Genomic DNA, 27,340 nt, shown 5'->3' with positions numbered 1-27,340 from the left:
ATTTCATTTTTTTTGCATGTGGCTGTTCAATTTTGCCAGCACCATTTATTGAAGAAGCATTCTTTTCTCCATTGTATGTTTTTGGCTCCTTTGTCGAAAATGATTTGTCCATATATATGAGGTTTTATTTCTGGGCTCTCGATTCTGTTTCATTGGTCTGTATGTCTGGGTTTTTTTGCCAATACCATGCTGTTTTGATTATCATGGCTCTATAGCAGTGGTCCCCAACCCCTGGGCCGCAGACCATACTGGTCCATGGGCCATTTGGTACCAGTCCACAGAGAAAGAATAAATAACTTACATTATTTCTGTTTTATTTGTATTTAAGTTTGAACGATGTTTTATTTTTAAAATGACCAGATTCCCTCTGTTACATCCGTCTAAGACTCACTCTTGACGCTTGTCTCGGTCACGTGATACATTTATCCGTCCCATCCTAAAGGCTGGTCTGTGAAAATATTTTCTAACATTAAACCGGTCTGTGGCCCAAAAAAGGTTGGGGACTATTGCTCTATAGTATAATTTGAAATCAGGAAGTGTGATACCTCCAGCTTCCTTTTCCCTCAGGATTGCTTTGGCTATTCAGGCTTCTTTATGGTTCCATATAAACATGATAATTTTTTGTTCTATTTCTCTAAAAAAGTGACGTTGAGATTTTGATGGGGATTGCATTAAATTTGTATATTGCTTTGGGTAATATGGCCATTTTAACTATGTTGATTCTTCCAATCCATGAAAATGAAATATGTTTCCATTTCATTGTGTGTTTTTTAGTTTCTTTCAATAATGTTTTGTAGTTTTCCGTATATAGGTCCTTCACATTCTTTGTTATGTTTATTCCTAGGCATGTTATTTATTTTGTTACTATTGCAAAATGAATATTTTTAGTTCATTTTCAGAAGTTTCATCGTTGGCATATAGAAAAGCAATAGATTTTTGTATATTAATTTTGTATACTGAGACTTTACAGTATTGGGTTATTGTTTCTAATAATTTTTTTGGTGGAGTCTTTGGGGTTTTCTACATACAGGATCATGTCATCTGCAAAAAGTGATACCTTTACTTCTTCTTTCCCAATATGGATGCCTTTTATTTCTTTCTCTTGCTTGATTGCTCTGGCTAAAACTTCCAGAACTATGGTTGAATAAGAGTGGAGAGTGTGGACAACCTTGTCTTATTACTAATTTTAGAGGAAAAGCCTTCCTGTTTTCACCATTTATTATGACATAGCTAATGGTTTTTCATATATGGCCTTAATTATGTTGAGGTACTTTACTTCTATTTTAATTTTAGTGAGTATTTTAAACATAACAGGATGTTGTATCTTATCACATACCTTTTCTGTATCTATTAATAGGACCATATGATTTCTATTCTTTGTTTTGTTGATGTGGTGTATTATGTTGATTGATATCTGTATGTTGAACCATCCTTGTGCTTCTGAAATGAATCCCACTTGATCGTGATTTTTTTAAATGTGTTGTTTTATTTGATTTGCTAGTATTTTGTTCAGAAATTTTGCATCTGTATTCATTAGAGATCTTGGTCTATAATTTTCTTTTTTTGTGTTGTCCTTGCCAGGTTTTGCTATGAGGGTTATGTTGGCCTCATAAAATGTGTTGAAGAGTATTGCTTCTTCTTTTGTGTTTTAGAAGACTTTGAGAAGGATAGGTACCAAATATTCTTTGAATGTTTGGTAGAATTCACCAGTGTAGCCATCTAGTCCTGGACTTTTGTTTTTGAGGAGGTTTTTGAATTTTTATTTTTTTAATTTAATTTATTGTGTTTACATAGATTCTAGTGTCTCCTCGAATGCATCACCTCTCCCCCATATTCTCATAAACATCTCCCTTTCCCCCTCCTAACAACTCCCTTCCCCCTTCCCTTCAGGTTTAATTCTGTTCCTCAGTTCACATTGTTCCTTGCATTCATCAAATGAGTGAGGTCATATGATATTTTTCTTTCTCTGCCTGGCTTATTTCACTTAACATAATAGTTTCCAGGTCCATCTATGTTGTTGCAAAAGGTAATATTTACTTCTCTTTCATGGCCCCATAGTATTCCATTGTGTATATGTACCACAGCTTTTTAATCCACACGTCTACTGATGGACACTTGGGCTGTTTCCAGAACTTTGCTATTGTGAACAATGCTGCCATAAACATGGGGTGCATTTCTCTTTTTGAATCAGTGATACATTGTTCTTGGGATATATTCCTAAAAGTGGGATGGTTGGGTCAAAAAGCAGTTCCATTTTTAATTTTTTGAGGAATCTCCATACTGTTTTCCACAGTGGCTGCACCAGTCTGCATTCCCACCAGCAGTGGGGAGGTTTTTGATAGTTGTTTCTATTTCCTCCCTGTTTATAGGTCTATTTAGGTTTTCCACTTCATGTCTAGCAAGATTGTATAGTTCTAGGAATTTATCCATTTCCTCTAGGTTGTTGAATTTGGTGGCATATAATCTTTCATAATATTCTACTATGAGCCTTTGTATATCTATGATGTCTATAGTAATTTCTCCTCTTTCTTTTTGAATTTTGTTTATATGAGTCCTTCCTCTTTTTTTCCTTAGTGAATCTAGCCATTGTTTTGTAGATTTTATTGATCTTTTCAAAGAACCAGTTTTTTGTAGTATTAATTTTTTCGATAGTTTTTTTGTTCTCTATTTCATTTAGTTTTGTTCTAATTTTTACTATTTCCTTTCTTCTGCTGATTTTGGGTGGGTTGCCTTTGTTCTTCTTTTTCTAGTTCCATAAGATATGATGTTAGGTTGTTTACTTGGGATCTCTCTTGTTTTTTGATATACTTGATATAAACATCTCTCTTATTACTGCTTTTGCTGCATTGCAGAAATTTTGACGTGTCATGTTGTCATTTTCATTTGTCTGTATGTCTTTTGATCTCTGCTTTTATTTCTTCTTTGACCCAGTCATTTTTTAAAAGTGCATTGTTTAGCCCTGGCTGGTTGGCTCAGTGGTAGAGCGTCAGCCTGGCGTGCGGAAGTCCCGGGTTCGATTCCCGGCCAAGGCACACAGGAGAGGCGCCTATCTGCTTCTCCACCCCTCCCCCTCTCCTTCCTCTCTGTCTCTCTCTTCCCCTCCCGCAGCCGAAGCTCCATTGGAGCAAAAGATGGCCTGGGCACTGGGGATGGCTCCTTGGCCTCTGCCCCAGGCGCTAGAGTGGCTCTGGTCGCGACAGAGCGACACCCCAGATGGGCAGAGCATCGCCCCCTGGTGGGCGTGCCGAGTGGATCCCGGTCGGGCGCATGCGGGAGTCTGTCTGACTGCCTCCCCGTTTCCAGCTTCAGAAAAGTACAAAAAAAAAAAAGTGCGTTGTTTAATTTCCACGTTTTTGTGGGTTTCTTTACTTCCTTTTTATAGTTGAATTCTAATTTCAAAGCCTTATGATCAGAAAATATGCTTGGTATAATTTCAATCTTCCTGAATTTATTGATGTTAGTTTTGTAGCCCAACATATGGTCTATGCCTGAGAATGCTCCATGCACACTGGAGAAGAATGTATAATCTGACGTTTTGGGATGATGTGTCCTATAAATTTCTATTATGTCCATTTAGTCCAGAGTGTTGTTTAAGGCCAATATTTCTTTATTGATTTTCTGTTTGGATGATCTATCTAAAGCTGTCAATGATGTGTTGAAATCTCCAAGTATGATCGTATTTTTGTCTGCTTCTATTTTTAGATCAGTTAGTATATGTCTTATATATTTTGTTGTTCCCTGTTTCGGTGCATATATATTAAAAAGTGTTATGTATTCCAGATACAATGTACCTTTTACCATTATGAAATGTCCATCTTTGTCTCTGGATACCTTTGTTTTCTTGAAGTCAACATTGTCAGATATAAGTATGGCTACACCTGCTTTTTTTTGGAGATCATTTGCTTGGAGAATCGTTTTCCAACCTTCCACTTTGAATCTACTTTTGTCCTTCCAGCTTACATGTGTCTGTTGAAGGCAGCAGCATATGTTTGGGTTTTGCTTTTTGATCTAATCTGCTACTGTGTCTCTTTATTGGTGAGTTCAGTCTATTTACCTTTAAGGTAATTATTGACACTTGAGGATTTCCTATAGACATTTTATGTTTTGTTTTCTGGATGCTCTGTGTCTTGTTTGGTTCTTCTATTTTTTTGTTTCTTTCAGTTGTTTTTTGTTTTGTGGTATCCCATACTTCTTTCCCGTTTTTCTTTTCTTTTTTTTTAAGCTGTGTGTTTCTTTTTTTTTTTTTTTTTTTTTTTTTTTTTTTTTTTTTTTTTTTTTCATTTTTCTGAAGCTGGAAACAGGGAGAGACAGTCAGACAGACTCCCGCATGCGCCCGACCGGGATCCACCCGGGACGCCCACCAGGGGGCGACGCTCTGCCCACCAGGGGGCGATGCTCTGCCCATCCTGGGCGTCGCCATGTTGCGACCAGAGCCACTCTAGCGCCTGGGGCAGAGGCCACAGAGCCATCCCCAGCGCCCGGGCCATCTTTTGCTCCAATGGAGCCTTGGCTGCGGGAGGGGAAGAGAGAAACAGAGAGGAAAGCGCGGCGGAGGGGTGGAGAAGCAAATGGGCGCTTCTCCTGTGTGCCCTGGCCGGGAATCGAACCCGGGTCCTCCGCACGCTAGGCCGACGCTCTACCGCTGAGCCAACCGGCCAGGGCCTAAGCTGTGTGTTTCAGTAGTGACTTTTTTGTGGGTGGTTACCATTAGGTTATTAACCCTTTGAGTTGTGCAAACATTCATGTATGAACTCATGCTTCCTGACCATCCAGAGTACTATCGTGCAAAAAATTTTATTTTAAAAATGTGTAAGGCAACATTAAAAAAAAGCAAATGTATGTTCTTCTTATTTCCATAAATTGGTTATTAAACAAACATGGTAACCATGTTTGTTTAAGCTAATAAAACTGTAACTGTAACTAATTTTACTTAAAAAAACCCTCATTCCTGGGGGTCAGCGAGCATGAAAAAAACTCAGTACTCAAAGGGTTAAGAGAAAAATGTTCCTATGTACAAGATTTGTCTTGGTAATGCTTATGCACTCCATCTTCCTTTGCTACTGCAGATTTTTATCCTCTTCCCTTTTATGTTATTGTTTTCACAGATTATCCTTGTTTTTTTGTGACCTTGTTGGAACTTCTACTTGTAGTTTAGATTTGTTTTGATCTTTGTATCTGGTTGAATAACCCCCTTGTGTATTTCCTGCTGTGTGAGTTTTCTGGTGATAAATTCCCTCGGCTCTGTATGTCTGTAAATGTTTTTATTTCTCCTTCATATTTGAAGGGTAATTTTGATGGATATTGTATTCTTGGCTGGTAATTCCTCTCTTTCAGTACTTTGAATGTTTGAGTCCACTCTCCTCTGGCTTGTAGAGTTTCTGCAGAAAAGTCTGATAATAACCTAATGGGCTTTCCTTTATATGTTATGTTCTTCTTTTCCCTAGTTGCCTTGAGGATTCTTTCTCTGTCATTGATTTTTGACAATTTTATTGCGATGTATCTTGAAATAGGTCTGTTTGGATTGCAGTAACTTGGTGTTCTGTTTACTTCTTGGATTCAAGGCTCTAACTCTTTCCATAGACTTGGCAAATTTTCATCAATTATTTGTTTGAATAGGCTCTCCATTCCCTTCTCCCTTTCTTCTTCTTCTGATATACCCATTATTCTTATATTGCTCTTTCTGGTGGAGTCAGACAATTCTTGTAGAGTGCTTTCAGTTTTTTTAAGTTGTGAGTCTATCTCCTCTTCTCTCTGTAGCATCTCTAGTTGCCTGTGTTTGATGTCACTGATTCTTTCTTTATCTGGCTTGTTCTATTAGCTAAACTTGCTACCTTGGTGTTCAATTCATGTATTGAGTTCTTCGTCTTTTTTTTTTTAAGTTTTAATCTCCTTGATGAGGTATTAGTCTTGTTCATTAATTTGTTTTCTGAGGTCATTAAGTTGCCTATTGGTGTCTTCTCGCATCTTGTTAAATATTTCAGAACTTCAATTTTGAATTCTCTATCATTTAACTCCAAGGTTTCTATGGATTGAGACATTTTTTGGAGATATTTTATTTTCTTTCTGAGCTATGTCTCTGTCTTGTGTAGCCATGGTGTTTGATATCTTCTTCCTTCATGGCATTTGAGAGTGGTATTGTTAAAAGCCCTAGCAAACAAACAACTTAAAAAATGAAAAATTAACATAAAAAAATACAATAAAAAATTTTAAAAAATGATGACAAGAGGAGAAACCACAGAAAAACTACTGAAAGCAAACAAAAAACAAATAAAAAAGCACTTACAAAATGTTTAGAAGATATAAAAATTAAAGAAAATGAAATTGAAAAGGGAAAAAGAGAAAAAGTAATAAGAAGAAAAAAAAGAAAAAGGGGGAAAAAGGATAAATAAATTTAGGTTTTGAGAGGTTTCTTCCAGTAAGTGTTACTGTATTACAACTTTTAGCTCTCTGAAGTTCCTGACCTGTTGCTGTCACAATGATGTAGGCAAAGTCGCAGTCTCATTGGTGGGTGGGGCATGTTGTGAGGGCTTTATGGCTTCAGCCATATGGCTTTGGCTATAGGGCTTCAGCTTTCTGGCTTTCTGGCTCTAGCAGTGGTGATCTCAGGTTTCTGGTCACTCTTTCCCACGTCTCAACAGACCTGGGGACCAGACATGGAGCACCTCTGTTCTTCAGGGGAGAGAGTGGCTCTGGAGAGCTAGTTATGGGGTCTGTATGTACCACTCCCCGTTCTGCAAGGTGAGGAAGGCAGGATCTTGGAGGCTGTGGTGCCGCACTTTAGCTTTCTCTGTCTCTGCCTAGTGTGACAACACTGGCTCTGACCCTGTACTCTGGCCGCTTTGGTCTATCTCCCCCTCTGCCCCTCTATTTCACCACTCCTCCTGGCAGAAGGAGACCCAGTCACTTTGAGTTCCCCTCTCCATACCCCTCAGACAAAATCCCGAGAGCCCAAGCTTCCCTGCTCCCCATAGTCCAGAAACAAACCCCAGTCCAGGTTTTCTCCTCTCTTCTCCAAAGGCCACCATGAATACATTTTACCTTCTGCCTCCCTTTTCACCCTGTCTCACCTTTAGTCCCTTTGGTGCATAGATCTTTCAGGAGCGTCTGTGAGCCCAGCTGGGGTTCCTTTGCTGCATTACAGCTGTTCAATTTGTTGAAATTTCAAGGGAATAGATCAGGAGTATCTCCCACACTGCCATTACTCTGACATCATTCCAAAACCATGAATTTTAAGCTACTCTTCATCAGCAATTATTTGGGGTCAAATGAAGTCCCTAACCCATCAAAAGCTATTTCCAATGTCCAGCCAGGAGATCTGAGCGGTGCAGGTATGGACTCCTCTGCGGAATGGCTGCCAGGGGAGATGAAATTTTTGTTGTTGTGCTATCTTCTTCTCTTCGAATTGAGCTGTTCATAATAATTCCTAAAACTTATTGAGTGCTTACTGTATGCCCAGTGATGTGCTGAATTTTTGGTGTGGGTTGTATCATTCAATTCTCATAGAAACCTTTGAAGCAGGCATAATAGTCATCTCTGTTTTACTTGTGAGGAAACTCAGGTACAGAAAGCTAAGCATATGGAGCTGGGAAGTATAGGCTATCAGCTCCAAAGACTGTGATTCCTTTTGTTGTCCTTGTCCTTTCTCCAAGTGCCTCACATTGTTCTTAATCTCTATTACTCTCAATAGAGTTCCCATTTCCATCTATCCTAGTCCAATACCAGAACCTTGCAATTTCTGTCATTTCTTTCAAATTCCTCTCAAACTCCTCAGCCCCTCCTGTCATTCCCTGGTTGGCTTTTCCTCCAGTCTCATTAGTCTTTCCCCATTGTCTCCTGATTTGTCAGTCCCTTTCATTGGTCACCCTCTTTGCTCATGTTCCTCTATATTTTCCTACCTGGTATGAGAAACTCCCAGATTAGATGTAGGTTGTTTAGAGTTGTGTGGAAAAGTCATCTGCCCTGTACCTGGTGACTTTGGGGCCCATGTGAAACTACTGTCCTCTCCTTACCACAGGAAGGAGAAAGCGACTATTTTGTGGGAGGTTGAGTTTGATTGTGATTTCTTCCTACTGGGAGAAAGGAGAGTCCTGGTCCCAAATATGTTGTCTGGGCAACCCAGAATAAGGCCCAAGGTTACTTTCAGATAGTTCTATAGTACTTATCACACACACTACAGCAAATAAGGCATGGTTCTGTAAGATGGGGGGGTATTATCTCTTTGTTTACCACACTATGCTCAGGTGTATCCATCTAGACTTATGCACACAAGTTTAGGTGGATGCCTTCTAACCTCATACTTCCTGTGACACAACAAGCTAAGAGCACAGGCACTGCTCTGTTGTAAGCTGCATAGGAAATACCAAGAAGGTGATCTGGGATAGCAGCTAGCCTTAGATTAAGGGAGGAATAGTTGGTCAGATGTGGCTCATTTTGGCTCAGGCTAAAAAAATAGGCAAATTGAGTAGAGTAGAGTATGTAAAAGAGACCTATGTGGTCATAAAGGAAAAAGAAAAAAAAAAGGCTGGGATTTAAGAGGAAAGCATGACATACTTGGCCATCAGGGCAGACCTTTGCTCTGAAAGCAAGTTGAAAGCCCAAAGGAAGACTGATAATGGGAACACAAGCTGGAACCAAGAGAGCTTTTTGTTTTTATGATTGGAATCTTCAAAGAGATCCCCTATGAGGTGATTCCCCCAAATCTTGCTTCTAGCCAGTGCCATGCTTTGTTTGAATTCTGAGAAGGATACCATAAAGATTACTGGATATGAAATATTTTCTTGATTTCATGACAGGGTATGATGATGTAATGACTCAAAATGAGCATAGGTGATGCTTAACTATGTTACTTTATTTATCAGAGCAGATCAAGTCCATATGAGGTCCTCTATTCAAAGGCATTGTGTAATTAATTATTGTTATTTACCCCTAAATATATGGTTTTGAAAATTGAGGGGGTTTTATTTGCATGACTCACACACACTCTCATCTTTTTCAATATATGTGGGTTTCAAATTAGACAATGAAGTCATTTAAAATGAATTGTTGGTTTTTTGTGTGAAGAAACTCATAAAATTTCTGATCATGACATAAAAGTGTTGATATTTGTATTTAGTAATATATCTTTCAATACCTATATTCAGATTGTAACTTTTACATATAGCATGTTTTAGAATTTCACTATAATCACTCTGACATAGACTTTTGTGTTGACTCTTTACTTTTATTTTTTCTTAAATATTATCCAGAAACCAGCAGAAATGTTCCCCAATCACTTTAGATACTGCTGCTTTCTGAATAGTGGAAAATAAATGGGGTTTAAGACCACATGGCCTGATGTCTCTGGACGTTGCCCTGCACTGTGAATTCTCAGTGACTGATATGTCATAGTCCAGTATCTCAGAATATTTTCCATAGGAGAGGAGGGGCTTGAATTATAATTCTATTTTAATAGTCTTTCATGGAATTGCAAGGAAGTGCTATATAAAAACTATATTATAAAACATTAAGCCTTAAATGAGTTTCTCTATATTCATGAAATTTCATTATAACATTTTCAATTTAACCTTGAATTGGGCAGCATGGATCAGAAAACAATTATGATATTTATTTTTCTTTTTGGCATTCAACAGAAATCAGTAAATGATAGTTACCCAAAACATTTTTCACTTGGTTATAATTTACATCTTGCTGAAAGCCAAGATGAAGATTGTATGGAGGAAGTAATTTTTCCAGATTTACTTGAAATAAGAGCTGCTGAATATGAAGATAATCAAGAACAAATCCAAAAACAACAGGCAAATATTTTTGTGCCAAGTAGTTCTCCAGGTAAAGTTATTTTACAATAAAATATTTAAGTCATTAATGAATCATATTAAAGGATAATAGCTTCTTTGTATGCAGGATAGATAAAAAAGTACTGATCTAAAATTATAGAATGTTTTCTATATTTGTTCCTTATGCCTTCCCTGAATTCATGAGAATTGGTTAAAAGAACTCATTCATTGTGTGGATGTGTGTGTATGTATTTAGACTTTCTGCTAGACTTCAGTAGTAGGTACATGAGAGATCCCTTTTGCTTCTTGTTTGTTGAAAAACAGTTTAATATTTGGGATTTTAAAGTAATAAATAGGTTTTTGCCTGATCAGGTGGTGGTGCAGTAGATAGAGCGTCAGACTGGGACGCGGAGAACCCAGGTTAGAAACCCCAAAGTTGCAGGTTGAGCATGGGTTCATCTGGTTTGAGCAGGGCTCATCAGCTTGAGCCCAAGGCCGCTGGCTCAAGCAGGGGTTACTCGGTCTGCTGTAGCCCCACGGTCAAGGTACATATGAGAAAGCAATCAATGAACAACTAAAAGTGCCACAGTAAAGAATTGATGCTTCTCATTTCTCTCCCTTCCTGTCTGTCTGTTCCTATCTATCCCCCTCTGTCTGACTCTCTGTCTCTGTCAAAAATAAATAAATAAAGTAATATATAGGTTTTGTTATTAAGTGGTCAACCAGCGTAAACTGCCAAAAAATATGATGCCACGCATTTTAGAAGATGAAGGATTCTATGTGCAGAGAAAGCCAGAAATATATAAGAAGATGTGCAACAAAATGGAAAATCGCCTGCTTAAACTAGAAGAGGCAAGTGCACTAGCCAACAAGTTAAACCACTCACTATATGTGACATTTGTTTTTGATGAAATATTTAATTACTTATGTTTCTTAAATGTTTTTGATAGGGAATGTGTTGGTTTGAAGAAAGTGCTAAAATAATATCATTACCTTCGCCTATTAGATATTCATGGAAATTCAGACTAAACATAAGCAAAGAATCTTTAAATCCAGCACTAAAGACTATATACAGGAAGGTAACCAACAACAGTTTGTCATTATGGTTAGAATTCTTGTAATATCAATTATAACTTACATTTTTGTGATGTTAATTTATCCTTTAAAGATATTAACAAGTCTAGTAATATGACAGCAAAACTATGATGAAATATTAAGTGATCATTAAAATTATGTTCCTGAGGAATATTTAACAATATGGGTAAATGCTCAAAGTAAAATGTGAAGTGAATAAAAATGAAGAATTTTATATGATCCTAATTTTATAAAAATACATTATGAATGAATTATTAATAGGTAGATAAGTATATATATATATGGATAAAAACTGGAAAATATATCAAAGTTAATTACCTCAAGATAGTAGGACAGAATTATTTTTATTTTGCTCAAGATATAGCACAGATATTTTAACATGACTATCAGAGACCATTGCTAACCTTCTCTCCTTTCATACAACACATCAGAGACCATTGCTATTGAGGAGAGAGGTCCTTGAAACAGTGGAAACTTAGTGAATGAGTGAGTACATAAATAAATGAATGAACAAAAGGATGATAAGAAAATACAAAATATACAAGTTTTAGAGAAATATTAACCATCATCCAGATTAACCTTTATAAATGTCCAGATCCCGAAGTTGGAAACCAATGGTCTGAACAAGTAACTTTTCCCTTCAGTGTATCATCCAAGCACAATTTCAATATTCAATGGACCTAGAGTTGGGAGTAAATGTATATGTCACTTCACCAAGCATCTTTACCATCTCCCAAGAGAATTCATTTCAGTATACTAGCCAGTTGTAATTGTTTATTGTTTTCTGTGTTGAATTAAAATCTGCCTCCTGGATCACTACTACTCATTTGACCTTGTTTGGTCAAAAGGAATTCATAAAGTACTTCACTTATGCAACAGCACTTCAGATATTTGAAGTCTACGGTCACTCCCAAGCTTTAGCTTTTGTTCTCCAGTGTAAACTCACTTTCTTTGTCTGTTGCTAGATAGCCGTCATCTCAGTTCCCTTTCCTAGCTTCTTCTGAACACCTCAATTAGTAGGTACTGAATGAGAGAGGACCAAGGGCAGGGGCTTGTGTCACTTCAATAGAACCCCCCCCCCAAAATAAGCAACACAGTTATTCGACTAGAGCTGAATCTGCTTAATAAGACAAGCATCTCTACTTAGCAATTTTAATTTCCAAAAGTTCATTTATGATTTGGTTGTTTAAAACTGAAACTGTTTATTTTCCTGGTGGTTGTGCTTAGTTAATGACCAACTTACTACCAATGAACTAAATCTTATAGGTACAATCAAGATCATGTTTTCCCACTCTGAGTTGCCCTTACATAGAAAATAGAGACAAGATAAGGTTAAAACAAAACAAAAAAAGCTTTATGGCTGTTCTCTTGACTTCCTTCAACCTATTGAGAGAAAGGAAGGATTCCTAGCTCAGGAGAGAGGAGGGAGGAGAGATGGAGGCATCATACTGGTGACTGCAGTCCTTGAGAGGCGCTGGCTCTGCCGCCCGGGTCAGAGGTGGGATAGCAATCGTTTCAGTGTAACAACAGGTATAACACCAATGGCGCAGACTGGAGGACCTGTCCTGTTATATACCAGACTGAACCAGACAGAGGGCTCAGGCTTATGTTCATCTTTTTAGGTGGGTGCAGCCTTGGCTCTTATTGGGAGTGGCTGGGTATTCCTGAATTAGGCTATATGTGCAAAGTAACCCACTAGACTTCTCAAATTACATCACTAAAAACCAATCACATGCATATTCAAACATATGTGCTTAAATTTAAAGTAGTGTACTAAAACATAGTTGAATTATTTTTCACATAGTCTAAGGCCTACAGACTTCAGTTAATTAAGGGACAATCTGGTATCAAAATGAAGACAGTCCCATGTGGAAAGATGGTCTCCTTACAAAGCAGCATTTGCTTAGAAGGTCGAGGCCTTTTGAGGGAATTTTTCAAGGATTACCAACAAATTCATTTCAGAACAATGTTTTAATAAGGGTTTACCATTTAACGCTGACCCACAGATAATGATTATGTCATCATGTAGTTGAACTTTTGACTCAGCAGTTCTGAACACCATCTGTCATAATGTTTCTATAGGAAATTATCTGGGGCCTTATTAGTTTTTGCTCATTTGTGTCTCTGAATTTACTTATAATTAATTAACATGTTACTTTTAAAGGAAATGTTACTTGTAATTTTAAAAGAAATCGAATCGAATTATCTTTCTGTACATATTTTTCTTTAAAAGGCAGTGAAATATGATTTAGAAAGCTCTATTAGGACCAAAATGGAAGGTCAAAGGAAAATGTACCAATTAGATCTCAACATTGTGGGTTTGCAATTTAGCCATCATCCTCTTTTCAATCAAGAACATGTATTATGTGCTAAGCTGCTCCAACTTTATGAGTATTTTCAGGACAGGCAGCAACAGAATTTATCTCAGCTGCTTTTGGAGAAGGTGAGAATGGCTCTTATTATATATTTTTATATTTATTACATTATATAATAAACATTTCATATTGAAAGAGTAAACAAACCTTAGTACAGAGCAAGTGACCTTAGAATATTTTTCCTTAGCATTTTTTAACTATTTAGAACAATGGTTGATTTCAGTTTTTCTGAAAAGAAACTGTAGGGGTTGACTGGCCAGGAAGGCAGTCTCAAAGATATCCTGAAGGATATGTAGCACTTATATATGGTTTACTAATCAGTAGTATTCTTGGTCCTATGACTCAAGACAAGTATTTGAAATGATTACTATTTAACAGAGCTACATGGCTGTTTTAAGTTTTTTTTTCAATATAAATTTTTATTAATTTTAATGGGGTGACACCAATAAATCAGGGTACATATGTTCAAAGAAAACATCTCCAGGTTATCTTGTCATTCAGTTATGTTGCATTTTTGAAAAAACATTAGAGGCCCTGGCCAGTTGCTTCAGTGATAGAGCATCAGCCTGGTGTGTGGAAGTCTCAGGATCAATTCCTAGTCAGGGCACATGGAGAAGCGACCACTTGCTTCTCCACCCCTCCCACTTCTCTTTCTCTCACTCTCCCCATCCCATTCTCTCACTCTCTATCTCTATCTCTTCCCCTCCTGCAGCCAGTGGCTTGATTGATTTGAGCGCATTAGGCCCAGGTGCTGAGAATGGCTCTGTGGAGCCTCCGTCTCAGGTGCTAAAAATAGCTCAGTTGTGAGCATGGCCCCAGATGGGCAGAGCATCAGCCCCAAATGGGGTTTGCTGGGTGGATCCTGGTAAGGGTGCATGAGGGAGTCTCTCTATCTTTCCTCCTCTCACTTGGGAAAGAAGAAAAAAGAAAAAGAAAAAACATTAGAGATCTTGCCCTGGCCGGGTAGCTCAGTTGGTTAGAGCATCATCCCAGTATACCACAGTTTGGGTTCAATCCCGCATAGGCACATACAACAATCAACCAGTGAATGCATACAACAGTCAGCCAATGAATGTTTGGGACAACAAATTGATATTTCTGAGAGTAGTCTCCAACCTTCCCCCATACCTCAGCAGATTTTCCCTCATGTCTCATTGGCTAGAATTAGATCACATGGTCATGCCTTAATCAGTCACTAGAAAGGAGAATGAAATTGCTACAAATGGCTCTAATCAGGATTTATCTCTGAAACACAAAGAAGATTGAACAATTAAACAAAATTAGGGTTCTTCCAATTAAATGGGATCATTCAAGGGCAACCAATAGTATCTGACAGACCAAAATTATAAATGTATCCTTCTATATTCTTCTAATAACGTTTTATTCTATCTAGACTTTATAACTGTGTCTTGTGAGGTCAGGCTCCAGCTCAGTTTCTTTCCCCCAAGAGGTTAGCCTAGTATCCAAACATTCTAACTTTCCTACTGATTTAAATTCTGCTTTTATCCTAAACCAGCTTCACATATTTACAAAGATTTGTTTAAAAACTATCTATTCCACTGACATATTTGTCTAGTATTACTGTTTTAATGACTATATTTAATTAAATTATGATGAGTGGTGCTTCCTCATTGTTTCTAAAATGTTTTTGGATATTTGTAAATTTGGTCCTACATACTAACCTTAGAATTAGTTTGTCAGCTTCTATTTTTTTTTTTTTTTTTATCTATTTTTTATTTCCAATAATTTTAAAGTATTTTGTAACTTGAATTGTAATTCTTTTTTTTTTTTTTTTTTTTTTTATATATATATAATTTTATTTTTTTAATGGGGTGACATCAATAAATCAGGATACATATATTCAAAGATAACAAGTCCAGGTTATCTTGTCGTTCAATTATGTTGCATACCCACCACCCAAAGTCAGATTGTCTTCTGTCACCTTCTATCTTGTTTTCTTTGTGCCCCTCCCCACCCCCTATCCCTCTCCCATTCCCCCCTCCCCCCCCCCGTAACCACCAAACTCTTATAAATGTCTCTTAGTTTCACTATTATGTCCCACCTACGTATGGAATAATACAGTTCCTGTTTTTTCTGATTTACTTATTTCGCTTCGTATCATGTTATCAAGATCCCACCATTTTGCTGTAAATGTTCCGATGTCATCATTTCTTATGGCTGAGTAGTATTCCATAGTGTATATGTGCCACATCTTCTTTATCCAGTCATCTATTGACGGGCTTTTTGGTTGTTTCCATGTCCTGGCCACTGTGAACAATTGTCAGCTTCTATTTTTAAAACCCATTACCCACCTGACCAGGCGGTGGCGCAGTGGATAGAGCATCAGACTGGGATGCCAAGGACCCAGGTTTGAGACCCCGAGGTTGCCAACTTGAGTGCGGACTCATCTGGTTTGAGCAAAAGCTCACCAGCTTGGACCCAAGGTCGCTGGCTTGAGCAAGGGGTTACTTGACCTGCTGAAGGCCCGTGGTCAAGGCACATATGAAAAAGCAATCAATGAACAACTAAGGTGTCGCAATGCACAATGAAAAACTAATGATTGATGCTTCTCATCTCTCCATTCCTGTCTGTCTGTTTCTGTCTATCCCTCTCTCTGACTCTCTCTCTCTGTCTCTGTAAAAAACAAAACAAAACAACAACAAAAAAAAACCTATTACCCAACAATAGTGTGGTGATTGTTGAGAGAGGGAGAGGTACAGAGGATATAAGGGGGATTAAAATATAATAACATTTAAAAAACCCAGTACCATTTTCATTGTGATTGCATTATATTTTGAAAGAGATTCTATCTTTATAAAAATTGGCCTTTCTCATCTAGGAATATAATATGTCTTCCCATTTGTTGAAATCTTCTCTTTTGCCTTCCAGTAGAAGTTTTTATCAATTGATTCACATCTTGGAGTTTTTACAAACTGTCTCTAACTATAACAGATTTGTCTTGCACATGTTTTAAGGCAGGGGTCGGGAACCCTTTTGATTGAGAGAGTCATGAACATGAACACCACATATTTTAAAATGTAATTCCGTGAGAGCCATACAACGACCCGTGTATGTTAGGCATTATCCCATAAAAATTTGGTGTTGTCCCGGAGGACAGCTGTGATTGGCTCCAGCCACCTGCAACCATGAACATGAGCGGTAGGAAATAAATGGATTGTAATACATGAGAATGTTTTATATTTTTAACGCTATTATTTTTTTTATTAAAGATTTGTCTGCGAGCCAGATGCAGCCATCAAAAGAGCCACATCTGGCTCGCGAGCCATAGGTTCCCGACCCCTGTTTTAAGGTATAGTTTCCTCCAGTTTATTTTTCTATAGTTTTTCTCTATGGATATTTCTCCCTGTTTTATACTTCCTTCAGTATTAACTTGTTTTATTGATTTTATTTTTCCTTGTTTTTCTATGTTATGCATTTATTTTTATTGAGAGATATAATTACAAATATACTTACATAGATATGGAAGTGATGATGGAAATAAAGACAGATAAACATGTATCTTTCATATAACCATGGGATTTTAAGTGAAAGAAGGTAGATTCCTGTGCTCAGTCTATTATCTTGATTGATTGACATTTCTCTATATTAATTGAACGGATTATCTAGAAGATTTAAGGTGTAATGTTTGTATCTTAGACAAATATTGAAGTTCTCAGTTTTGCCCAAAGGTGCTTATGTGTAATATATTTTGAAAGTTGAGGCAGTAATGCTTCTACCTCACACACCTAAATCTACAGGTGAAGTGGAATGATGGTAACAGGTGAATGAAATGTTCTAAAAAAACTCTTCTCTTTGTTGTAGCTTAAAGCACTGACACATGCTACCAAATTAACAAATGATTTGGAAATAAGCCAGCTGACTGAAAAATCTTTAGAAGATTATTATAGGCAGATAAGGTAGGTTTGGGGCCATTCATGTATTCATTAAGCATTTACTAAGTAACTTCTTTAGAGTACTGCCTTTGCTATGGAAAATATAAAATAAGAAAAAGAAAAGACCCCTATTCCTTAGGCATTTACAGAAATGATTCCAACCTTTCCTTTAAGACTCATTTTTTTTTTTTGGTGTGTGTGTAAAAATATTTTATGGAAATGTCATATGAAAGTAGTTAATGTTTTAATATTCACAGATTTAAAAATACATATGTTGATTGAAAATTATGAGTTTACTGATACTTTTCAATTGATTTGGATTATATTCATCTCAAGTGTTTGTATGTATTTGAAAATTACTCTAGATATACATATATGCAAGATATAAAGTCTAAAGACAATATTCAAATAGCATATTGACCCAAGGACCCTTGTAAAAAAATATATGGTCTACAAGCTGGGAACCATTGGATTATGGACTAGTTGAGAAGAAGAGAAGTTAGGAAGGTATGAAATAACTGGAAAAATTATTTCAAGTCAAAACATAATTATGGCCTGACCTGTGGTGGCACAGTGGATAGAGTGTTGACCATTAATGCTGAGGTCACCAGTTTGAAGCCCTGAGCTTGCCTGGTCAAGGCACATACAAGAAGTAACTACTATGGATTGATGCTTCTGACTCCTCCCCCCTTTCTCTCTCTCTCTCTCTCTCTCCTCTCTCTAAAATTAATAAACAAAAATCTTTTTAAAATAACAAGACACATAATTATGTGTTTAGGAATCTACAATAGTAGGAAAGCTTAGTGGGAGGTACTTACTGAGTAGAAAGTTCCACTGTGCACAAACATATAACAATTGTCTATATATGAGAGGGATTTGATAGTTGAAGAACTTCCTTGTCTCCCTGCCCATTGACCTGGCACAGTTCTTCAGACTCAACCACTAGAGGCAACAGTTGATTTAAATAATTGGTTTCCTAGAATAACCTAGCTAAATGCAAATAATATTACTTGAGAAGGTTGACATATACCTTATCCAGGGCCTGCATATAGTGAATGAATGAAAATGAATAGAAGATAATCAGTTTTTACAAACAATAAACTAGTGTTGGAATTATAAGGTAAATTAATAACTTCTTGGCCTTTTGGCTAATATCAAGTGTATAAGGTAAACTAAAACTGAAAGCAAAGAACAGACATTGATATAATGAATACATCAAATAAACTGTAATATAGAAAAAAGAAAGTAGGCTTTAGGTGGGGTCCAGTGGTGATGTATAGGAGTCTACTACTGTGCACCTGTATGTGTATGTGGGAGAGTCACTGAAAAGGTCATTGCTTTTATTAAAGCAGAAAAAAACAATGTAATAAGATTTACATTCAGAAAAAAATTTAGAGTGGTGTTGAAATGCTGCAAAGGGGAGTTTGTGGATATTTGAAAAACAGTGTTTCTATAGAAAAACTGTGTGCCTGAAATACAATTAAGAATGGCACATACATATTCAGCCTTTAATGACTGTATACTAGATGCCTAGTACCCACAACCACTTGATTTCCAGGAAGACATTTGCAAGTCACTTATGACCCCTCTTCTTGCTCCTCCTCTCATCCCTCACGTCCAGCCAGTAACCATTCCCACTGATTCTGCTTTATTTCAGGTGCAAATTGCATAGCCTGACTGCTCAAATAGTCTCCTAAAATACTTCTCTTTAAACCATGCTCCATATGGAATCCAGAGTGATTTTTCTAAATAAATAAAACCACGTTAGTGGCTTCTGTTACCTTTAAGATAAAATTCTATAGCTTTAGCAAGATCTATAAGGCCCTGCATAAACTGACTTCTGCTGACCTCTCCAGCCTCATGTTAGGGGTTCTCTGTCTTGGAACTTTATAGTCCAGTGCCCTGAACGGACTATGCTCATATATCTTTGTTTTAAAGGCTCTTGTTTCTGGAAGATTTTTTTTATTGTTTTCTGCTTAACACTTAGTCAACATACTATGTGTTTTATTAAATTTCATGTTACTTTCTAGGGAGGAGGGACTCTTATTTTACCCATTAGTTTGATTAAATTCTTTTTTTTTAAAATAAATAAATTTTTATTAATTTTAATGGGGTGACATCAATAAATCAGGGTATATATATTCAAAGAAAACATGTCCAGATTATCTTGGTCATTCAATTCTGTTGCATACCCATCACCCAAAGTCAGATTGTCCTCCGTCACCTTCTATCTAGTTTTCTTTGTGCCCCTCCCCCTCCCCCTCTCCCTCCTTCCCCCCCCCCCCCCCGCTCCCCGTAACCACCACACTCTTGTCCATGTCTCTTAGTCTCGTTTTTATGTCCCACTAATGTGTGGAATCCTGCAGTTCTTGTTTTATTTCTGATTTACTTATTTCACTCCGTATAATGTTATTAAGATCCCACCATTTTGTTGTAAGTGATCCAATGTCATCATTTCTTATGGCTGAATAGTATACCATGGTGTATATGTGCCATATCTTCTTTATCCAGTCTTCTATTTTTTTTTTTACAGTGATTAAAGCCTTTAAGCAAACTCTTGGCCAATACAGCAAGAATCCATAAAAGAGTAGTGTCCTTAACAAGTTCACCAAGTCCGAGTTGGCCCCAACACCATGACAAGTCCCTGATAAATGCAACCCAACCCCAGTTCAGTCTGTTAGGAGCTGTCCCAAGGAGCAGGAGTCCAGGAAAAGTCCACATCCAGCAAAAGTCCACATGGCACTGGAATTGTTGTCACAATTTATACATTGCAGCTCACATCCAAGTCCCAATGACCGCTGCTTCTAGCTGGTAATGATTCAGGTAGACTGGAAAAGCCATCTGCAGCACATGTGGAGATGGAGCTTCTGTTCTGCTCTGCCTGGAGAGATGAGACCAGGTTGCTTTTCCCTGGAGCTCTGCAACTGTGGCGTGGTAAAGAGAACCTTGGGATACACTAAGCTGGGTGGCAAAGGTAGATTCATAATAGAAGTTGGCAAAAGGGGGAAAGAGAGCTCTAAATTAGGAGTAGGTCCCAGCCTGAAATATGAGTGGGGCATTGAGGTAGGAGGAATAAAGGAAACACTATATATTAACAAAGCAGCAGAAAATAGGACTGTCAACACCCACAACAGAGATCTTCGAGGGAAGAATAAAAAACCTGACTATTCAGGCAAGACATAGTTAAGTGGCCCTTGTGCAAATGAGATCAGTTTACCTGCTTCTTGGAAGAAATACCCTAGGCTCATCCACAGTGTCATAGATGGGGCCGATGGCCCTGGGCACCTTCAGCCTTTAGTGGCAAACTCCAGTATTCTGGGCAAGGTTATGTCATAGGTGGCTGGAGCAGGGCTGGAAGAGACTGAACCCTCCCTTAGAGGAGCGAGGGGGAAGCCTACCTTCCAGTGTCCCTGTTTCCTCACAGCAGAGGCATGTAAGCCTGGCAGGCTTTAGCTCAATGACCTTCCTTTCCACTATTGAAGCAGGACCCAGATGGCATCCTATGAGACCCCTTTGGGGTGTTGGAGCCTTTAAGGGTGTATCCTAAAAGCTGGTAGTTCCCCTGATCTCTATTGGGCTTTTTCTGCCTCTTGGTATCTTAAAAGCCATGCTCAGAAGATCTCGCTGAGGGGTTTGAGGATCCCCATCCGCCTATATAAATCTTTTCCATATATCTGGGGCTATTTGGAAAAAGACAAAACAGTGTTATTAGCTGAATCAAATAAAGAAGGTAGTATTTTGCAGGAGAAAAAGATTTGGCGTCTCCTGTTCATCAGCATTCAAAAAAAATTTAATATTTTTTAAGTAAAAAGCATGGTATGGTAGACCTGTAGGAGTTCCAGGATATGACTCCCCCCTTTTAAATTTTTTTTAAATGACCTTAAAATATTTGGTGGGTACACTTTAATAATACCTTGACTTTAAAGATTGTAAGAAATACACATAATTCGAAAGGTTTGACAAAATACAGTAAATGCTCTTGCTCCATATGCAGGAGAATTATCAGTTTAACCAGTTTAGGAAATTTAATAATAGAACAATGCATACAGACAATGAGCTATAACATGCTTAGCAGCCTCTCCTGTTCTGACAGAGGTTACTATAAATCCAGAATATGTATCCACTGTAACGTGGACATAGGACTGTTTGCCAAATGAAGGTATATGAGTAACATCCATTTGCCAAAGTTGTCCTGGTAGGGGTCCTTGAGGGTTAACTCCAAATGAAGGGACAGATTGTAGTATAGGACCCCTTGGACAGGATTTCCCAATCTGCCGTGCTGCTTCCCAAGAAAGTTGAAGCTGTTTACACAGGGCTGCAGCGTTCTGGTGATGAATAGTATGAGACTGAATTGCTTGATCTGTCATGGTTACTCCAAATAATTTTCTTTTGGGTAGCTTGATCAACAAGGGCATTCCCTTGTGCTAAAGCTCCAGGGAGCATGGAGTGAGCTCGAGTATGTCCTATAAAACATGGAGCTCTATGTTGACATACAAGTCTTTGAAGAAGGAAGAACTGCTGAAATAGTTCATCAGCATTTGTCCGTAAGACCGCAGTCTTTATAGTGGAAACACCATTAAGTAAATATTTGCTGTCTGTATATAGATTAAAGGGGGAATATGGCAAATGCTGAAAAGCCATGATAGTGGCATATAATTCTAGTCTTTGAACTGATTTTAAGTTGACAGTTTCAGTATAAAGTTGTCCATTGATTTGCAAGAGCGATTTGCCATTTAGTGGAAGTTTCCCAGAGCCATAGTTGTTGATCCTTTGAAAAAAGGAACAACAATAATTTTGAGGCTCAAAACCTATAAGCTGTAAGGGTCGCCTATGCCCCTTGATAATCCAGGAGGTAACAAGATCAAAATATGGAAGTGTATTCCATGGGCTATTAGATGGTTCAATGTGCCCAAGCTGTAGCTGCTTTGTACCAATCGAGCAGCTGCCCTAAGTTTCTCCTGAGAAAGGGGCCATTGGTCTATCCATACAGGATTATCTGATTTCCAAGTAATTGGGTCTGCACAATGCATTATTGAGGTAGCAGGAGCTACCAAGGCTCCTATACTAAATTTTGATATCCTAATCCACACCTTCTGGTATTGGGTGCCACTTCTATGGGGGTGAGAATTCCTCGCTGTTCTTTCCCTAGTCCCTTGGTGGGCAAAAATCTCCGACCAAGCATCTGAGTATTGACTAAACCATTAGGACTGAAAAGCAAGGCTACCATATTTTTCAAAACATCTCTACCCCACAAATTAACTGGCCATCTGGGGAGCACATAAGGTTTAAAAAAATCCAGAATGACCTTCTTAATCTTCCCAATTTAGAAAACTAGAACTTTGTTGAGGGATTTACTCTGCCCTATACCTTGTAATTCTGTGGCTGCTGCATGAGTGGGCCAGGAAGGAGGCCAATGTAGCTTAGCAATAACAGATACATCAGCTCCATTATCTAAAAGTCCTTTAAATTTATGCTCATGTATTGTTAGTTCCATTTCAGGGCGTTCCTGACCTATTTTTTTTAATCCAATTGGCAAAATCAGAGGAGGCAAATCACCAATTTGCTTGGGGCCCTTTTGCAGGATGTGGCCTGAGAAGCAGAATTAGCATCCTTATACTATTCTTCTAACTGCCTGAATTAGCCGTGAGATAAATTCTTTTTTTTTTTTGATTAATTTTAATGCGGTGACATTGATAAAATTGTTCCCGTCACCTTCTAACTGGTTTTCTTTGTGCCCCTCCCCTCCCCCAAGCACCTCCCTCTCCTCCCCCCCACCCTGTAACCCCAACACTGTTGTCCATGTCTCTGAGTCTCATTTTTATGTCCCACCTATGTATGGAATCATATAGTTCTTTGTTTTTTCTGATTTGCTTATTTCGCTCAGTATAATGTTATCAAGGTCCATCTATATTGTTGTAAAATATCCGATGTCATCATTTCTTATGGCTGAGAAGTATTCCATAATATATATATACCAAAGCTTTTTAATCCACTCGTCCTCTGATGGACACTTGGCCTGTTTCCAGATCTTTGCTATTGTGAACAATGCTGCCATAAACATGGGGGTGCATTTCTTCTTTTCAAACAGTGCTATGGTATTCTTGGGGTATATTCCTAACAGTGGGATAGCTGGGTCAAAAGGCAGACCGATTTTTAATTTCTTGAGGAATCTCCATACTGTTTTCCACAGTGGCTGCACCAGTCTGCATTCCCACCAGCAGTGCAGGAGGGTTCCCTTTTCTCCACATCCTCGCCAGCACTTATTCTGTGTTGTTTTATTGATGAGCGCCATTCTGACTGGTGTGAGGTGATATCTCATTGTGGTTTTAATTTGCATTTCTCTAATGATTAGTGATGTTGAGCATTTTTTCATATGCCTATTGGCCATCTGTATGTCCTCTTTGGAGAAGTGTCTATTTATTTCTTTTGCCCATTTTTGGATTGAATTGTTTGTCTTCCTGGTATTAAGTTTTACAAGTTCTTTATAAATTTTGGTTATTAACCCCTTATCAAACGCATTGTCAAATATATTCTCCCATTGTGTAGTTTGTCTTTTTATTCTGTTCTTATTGTCTTTAGCTGTGCAGAAGCTTTTTAGTTTAATAAAGTCCCATTTGTTTATCCTGTCTTTTGTTTCACTTGCGTGTGGAGACAAATCGGCAAATATATTGCTGTGACAGATGTCAGAGAGCTTACTGCCTATGTTTTCTTCTAAGATGCTTATGGTTTTACGGCTTACATTTAAGTCTTTTATCCATTTTGAGTTTATTTTTGTGAGTGGTGTAAGTTGGTGGTCTAGTTTCATTTTTTTGCAGGTAGCTGTCCAATTTTCCCAACACCATTTGTTGAAGAGGCTGTCTTTACTCCAATGTATGCTCTTACCTCCTTTGTCAAATATCAGTTGTCCATAAAAGTGTGGGTTTATTTCTGGGTTCTCAGTTCTGTTCCATTGATCTATATGCCTGTTCTTATGCCAGTACCAGGCTGTTTTGAGTACAATGGCCTTATAATATAACTTGATATCCGGAAGTGTGATACCTCCTGCTTTATTTTTCCTTTTCAAGATTGCTGAGGCTATTCGTGTTCTCTTTTGGTTCCATATAAATTTTTGGAATATGTGTTCTATATCTTTGAAGTAAGTCATTGGTATTTTAATCTGTATTGCATTGAATTTATAAATTGCTTTGGGTAATATAGACATTTTAATGATGTTTATTCTTCCTAACCATGAGCATGGTATATGCCTCCACTTGTTTGTATCTTCCCTGATTTCTTTTATCAATGTTTTATAATTTTCCGAGTACAAGTCTTTAATCTCCCTGGTTAAATTTATTCCTAGGTACTTTATTTTTTTGGTTGCAATGGTAAAGGGGATTGCTTCCTTAACTTCTCTTTCTGACAGTTCATTGTTGGTGTATAAAAATGCCTCTGATTTCTGAGTATTGACTTATATCCTGCCACCTTGCTGAATTCATTTATCAGGTCTAGTAGTTTTATGACTGCGACTTTAGGATTTTCTATATACAATATCATGTCCTCTGCAAATAATGATAGTTTTACTTCTTTTCCAATTTGGATGCCTTTTATTTCTTTTTCTTGTCTGATTGCTGTTGCTAGGACTTCTAGAACTATGTTGAATAAGAGTGGTGAAAGGGGGCACCCCTGCCTTGTTCCTGATCTTAAGGGGATTGCTTTTAATTTTTGCCCATTTAGTATGATATTGGCTTTGGGTTTGTCATAGATGGCCTTTATCATGTTGAGGTATGTTCCCTGTATTCCCACTTTGCTGAGAGCTTTGATCATGAATGGGTGCTAGATTTTATCAAATGCTTTTTCTGCATCTATTGAAATTATCATGTGGTTTTTCTCCTTTCTTTTGTTTATGTGATGAATCACATTGATTGATTTGCAAATATTGTACCAGCCTTGCCTCCCCAGAATAAATCCCACTTGATCATGGTGTATGATTTTTTTTCATATATTGCTGGATCCGGTTTGCTAATATTTGTTGAGGACCTTTGCATCTAAATTCATCAGGGATATTGGCCTATAATTTTCTTTTTTTGTGTGTTGTCTGCCTGGTTTTGGAATCAGAATTATGCTCACCTAATAAAAGGTGCTTGGAAGTCTTCCTTCCTCTTGAATTTTTTGAAATAGCTTGAGAAGGATAGGAGTTACTTCTTCTTTGAATATTTGGTAGAATTCACTTGTGAAGCCATCAGGCCCAGGACTTTTCTTTTTTGGGAGTTTTTGATAACTGTTTCAATCTCATTTGTTGTAATTGGTCTGTTTAGGTTTTCTGATTCTTCCAGATTGATTTTTGGAAGATTGTATGTTTCCAGGAATTTGTCCATTTCATCTAGGTTGTCTAGTTTTTTGGCATACAGTTCTTTATAGTATTTTCTTACAATATTTTGTATTTCTGTTGTGTCAGTTGTTATTTCTCCACTCTCGTTTCTAATTTTATTTATTTGAGTCCTCTCTCTTTTTTTCTTGGTGAGTCTCATTAAAGGTTCATCGATCTTGTTTACCTTTTCAAAGAACCAGCTCCTGGTTTCATTGATCCTCTGTATTTTTTCTTTAGCCTCTATGTCATTTATTTCTGCTCTGATCTTTATTATTTCCTTCCTTCTACTAGCTCTGGGCTTTACTTGCTGTTCTTTTTCTAGTTCTTTTAGATGTAGGGTCAAGTTGTTTATTTGAGCTTTTTTAGCTTCTTGAGGTATGCCTGTAATGCTATTAACTTCCCTCTCAGGACTGCTTTTGCTGTGTCCCATATATTTTGAGTTGATGTATGCTCATTATCGTTTGTTTCTAGAAATTTTTAAATTTCTTCTTTGATCTCACTGTTTACCCATTCGTTATTTAATAACATGCTATTTAGTTTCCAAGTGTTTGAGTATTTTTTAGTTTTTCTGTTGTGGTTGATTTCTAGTTTCATGCCATTGTGATCAGAGAAAGTGCTCGATATGATTTCAATCTTCTTAAATTTGTTGAGACCGCTTTTGTGCCCTAACATGTGTTCTATTCTAGAGAATGTACCATGAGCACTTGGCAAGAATGTATATTCTGCTGTTTTAGGGTGAAAGGTTCTGAAGATACCTATTAAATCGAGTTGATATAATATGTCCTTTAAGTCTGCGGTTTCTTTGTTAATTTTCTTTCTAGAGGATCTATCTAATGATGTTAATGGGGTATTGAAATCCCCTGCTATTATAGTATTGCTGTTGATCTCGCCCTTTAAATCCATCAAAGTCTGCTTTATATATTTAGGTGCTCCTATATTAGGTTCGTAGATATTTATTACACTTATATTTTCCTGTTGGATTGCTCCCTTTATCATTATGTAGTGACCTTCTTTATCTCTAACTATAGTCTTTGTTTTAAAGTCCATTTTGTCTGATATAAGTATTGCTACCCCAGCTTTTTTTTCATTTCCATTTGTGTGAAACATTTTTTTCCATCCCTTTATCATCAGTCTATGTGCATCTTTTGATTTAAGGTGTGTCTCTTGTAGACAGCATATGTATGGGTCCTGTTTTCTTATCCATGCAGCTACCCTATGTCTTTTGATCGGATCATTTAATCCATTTACATTTAAGGTTATTATTGATATGTAATTGTTTATTGCCATTTTATTCTTTAAAACTGTATTCCACTTTTCCTATATTCTTTTTCTCCTTTGATCTGTTTACAACAGGTCCCTTAGCATTTCTTGCAGCCTTGGTTTGGTTGTAGTGAATTCCTTGAGGTTTTTTTTTGTCTGAAAAGCTTTTTATTTCTCCTTCAATTTTAAATGATAGCCTTGCTGGATAAAGTAGTCTTGGTTGTAGGCTCTTGTTCTGCATTACTTTGAATATTTCTTGCCATTCCCTTCTGGCCTCAAGTGTTTCTGTTGAGAAGTCAGAAGTCATCCTTATAGGGGCTCCTTTGTAGGTGATAGTCTTTTTTTGTCTAGCAGCTTTTAATATTTTCTCTTTATCATTTAGCTTTGGTATTTTAATTATTATGTGTCTTGGTGTTGATTTCTTTGGGTTTCTCCTTAATAGAGTTCTCTGTGCTTCCTGAACATGTGAGATGTTTTCCTGCCTTAATTGAGGGAAGTTTTCAGCTATGATATGCTTGAACAAAGTCTCTATCCCTTGTTCTTTCTCTTCTTCTTCAGGAACCCCTATGATGTGGATGTTATTTCTCTTCATGTTGT

The 27,340-nt window shown here is 37.4% G+C and overlaps 1 protein-coding gene and 1 pseudogene across 1 annotated transcript in view; one reads left to right on the top strand and one right to left on the bottom strand.

Moving 5' to 3' along the window:
- CC2D2B (coiled-coil and C2 domain containing 2B) overlaps positions 1-27,340 on the top strand; it is a 140,470-nt gene that overhangs the window by 12,665 nt on the left and 100,465 nt on the right. The window contains exons 5-9 of the mRNA XM_066354598.1: positions 9,630-9,825; positions 10,489-10,625; positions 10,724-10,852; positions 13,102-13,311; positions 17,066-17,160. Of these exons, the coding sequence (XP_066210695.1) occupies positions 9,630-9,825; positions 10,489-10,625; positions 10,724-10,852; positions 13,102-13,311; positions 17,066-17,160 (767 nt within the window). The remainder of the gene's footprint in view (positions 1-9,629; positions 9,826-10,488; positions 10,626-10,723; positions 10,853-13,101; positions 13,312-17,065; positions 17,161-27,340) is intronic.
- LOC136385189 (U6atac minor spliceosomal RNA) lies at positions 11,263-11,294 on the bottom strand (annotated as a pseudogene).

The sequence above is a fragment of the Saccopteryx leptura genome, chromosome 13, assembly GCF_036850995.1.
Source record: "Saccopteryx leptura isolate mSacLep1 chromosome 13, mSacLep1_pri_phased_curated, whole genome shotgun sequence".
Classification (NCBI taxonomy): domain Eukaryota; kingdom Metazoa; phylum Chordata; class Mammalia; order Chiroptera; family Emballonuridae; genus Saccopteryx; species Saccopteryx leptura.
Note: the sequence above shows the minus strand (reverse complement) of the source record. Positions and strands in the feature narration are given on the sequence as shown.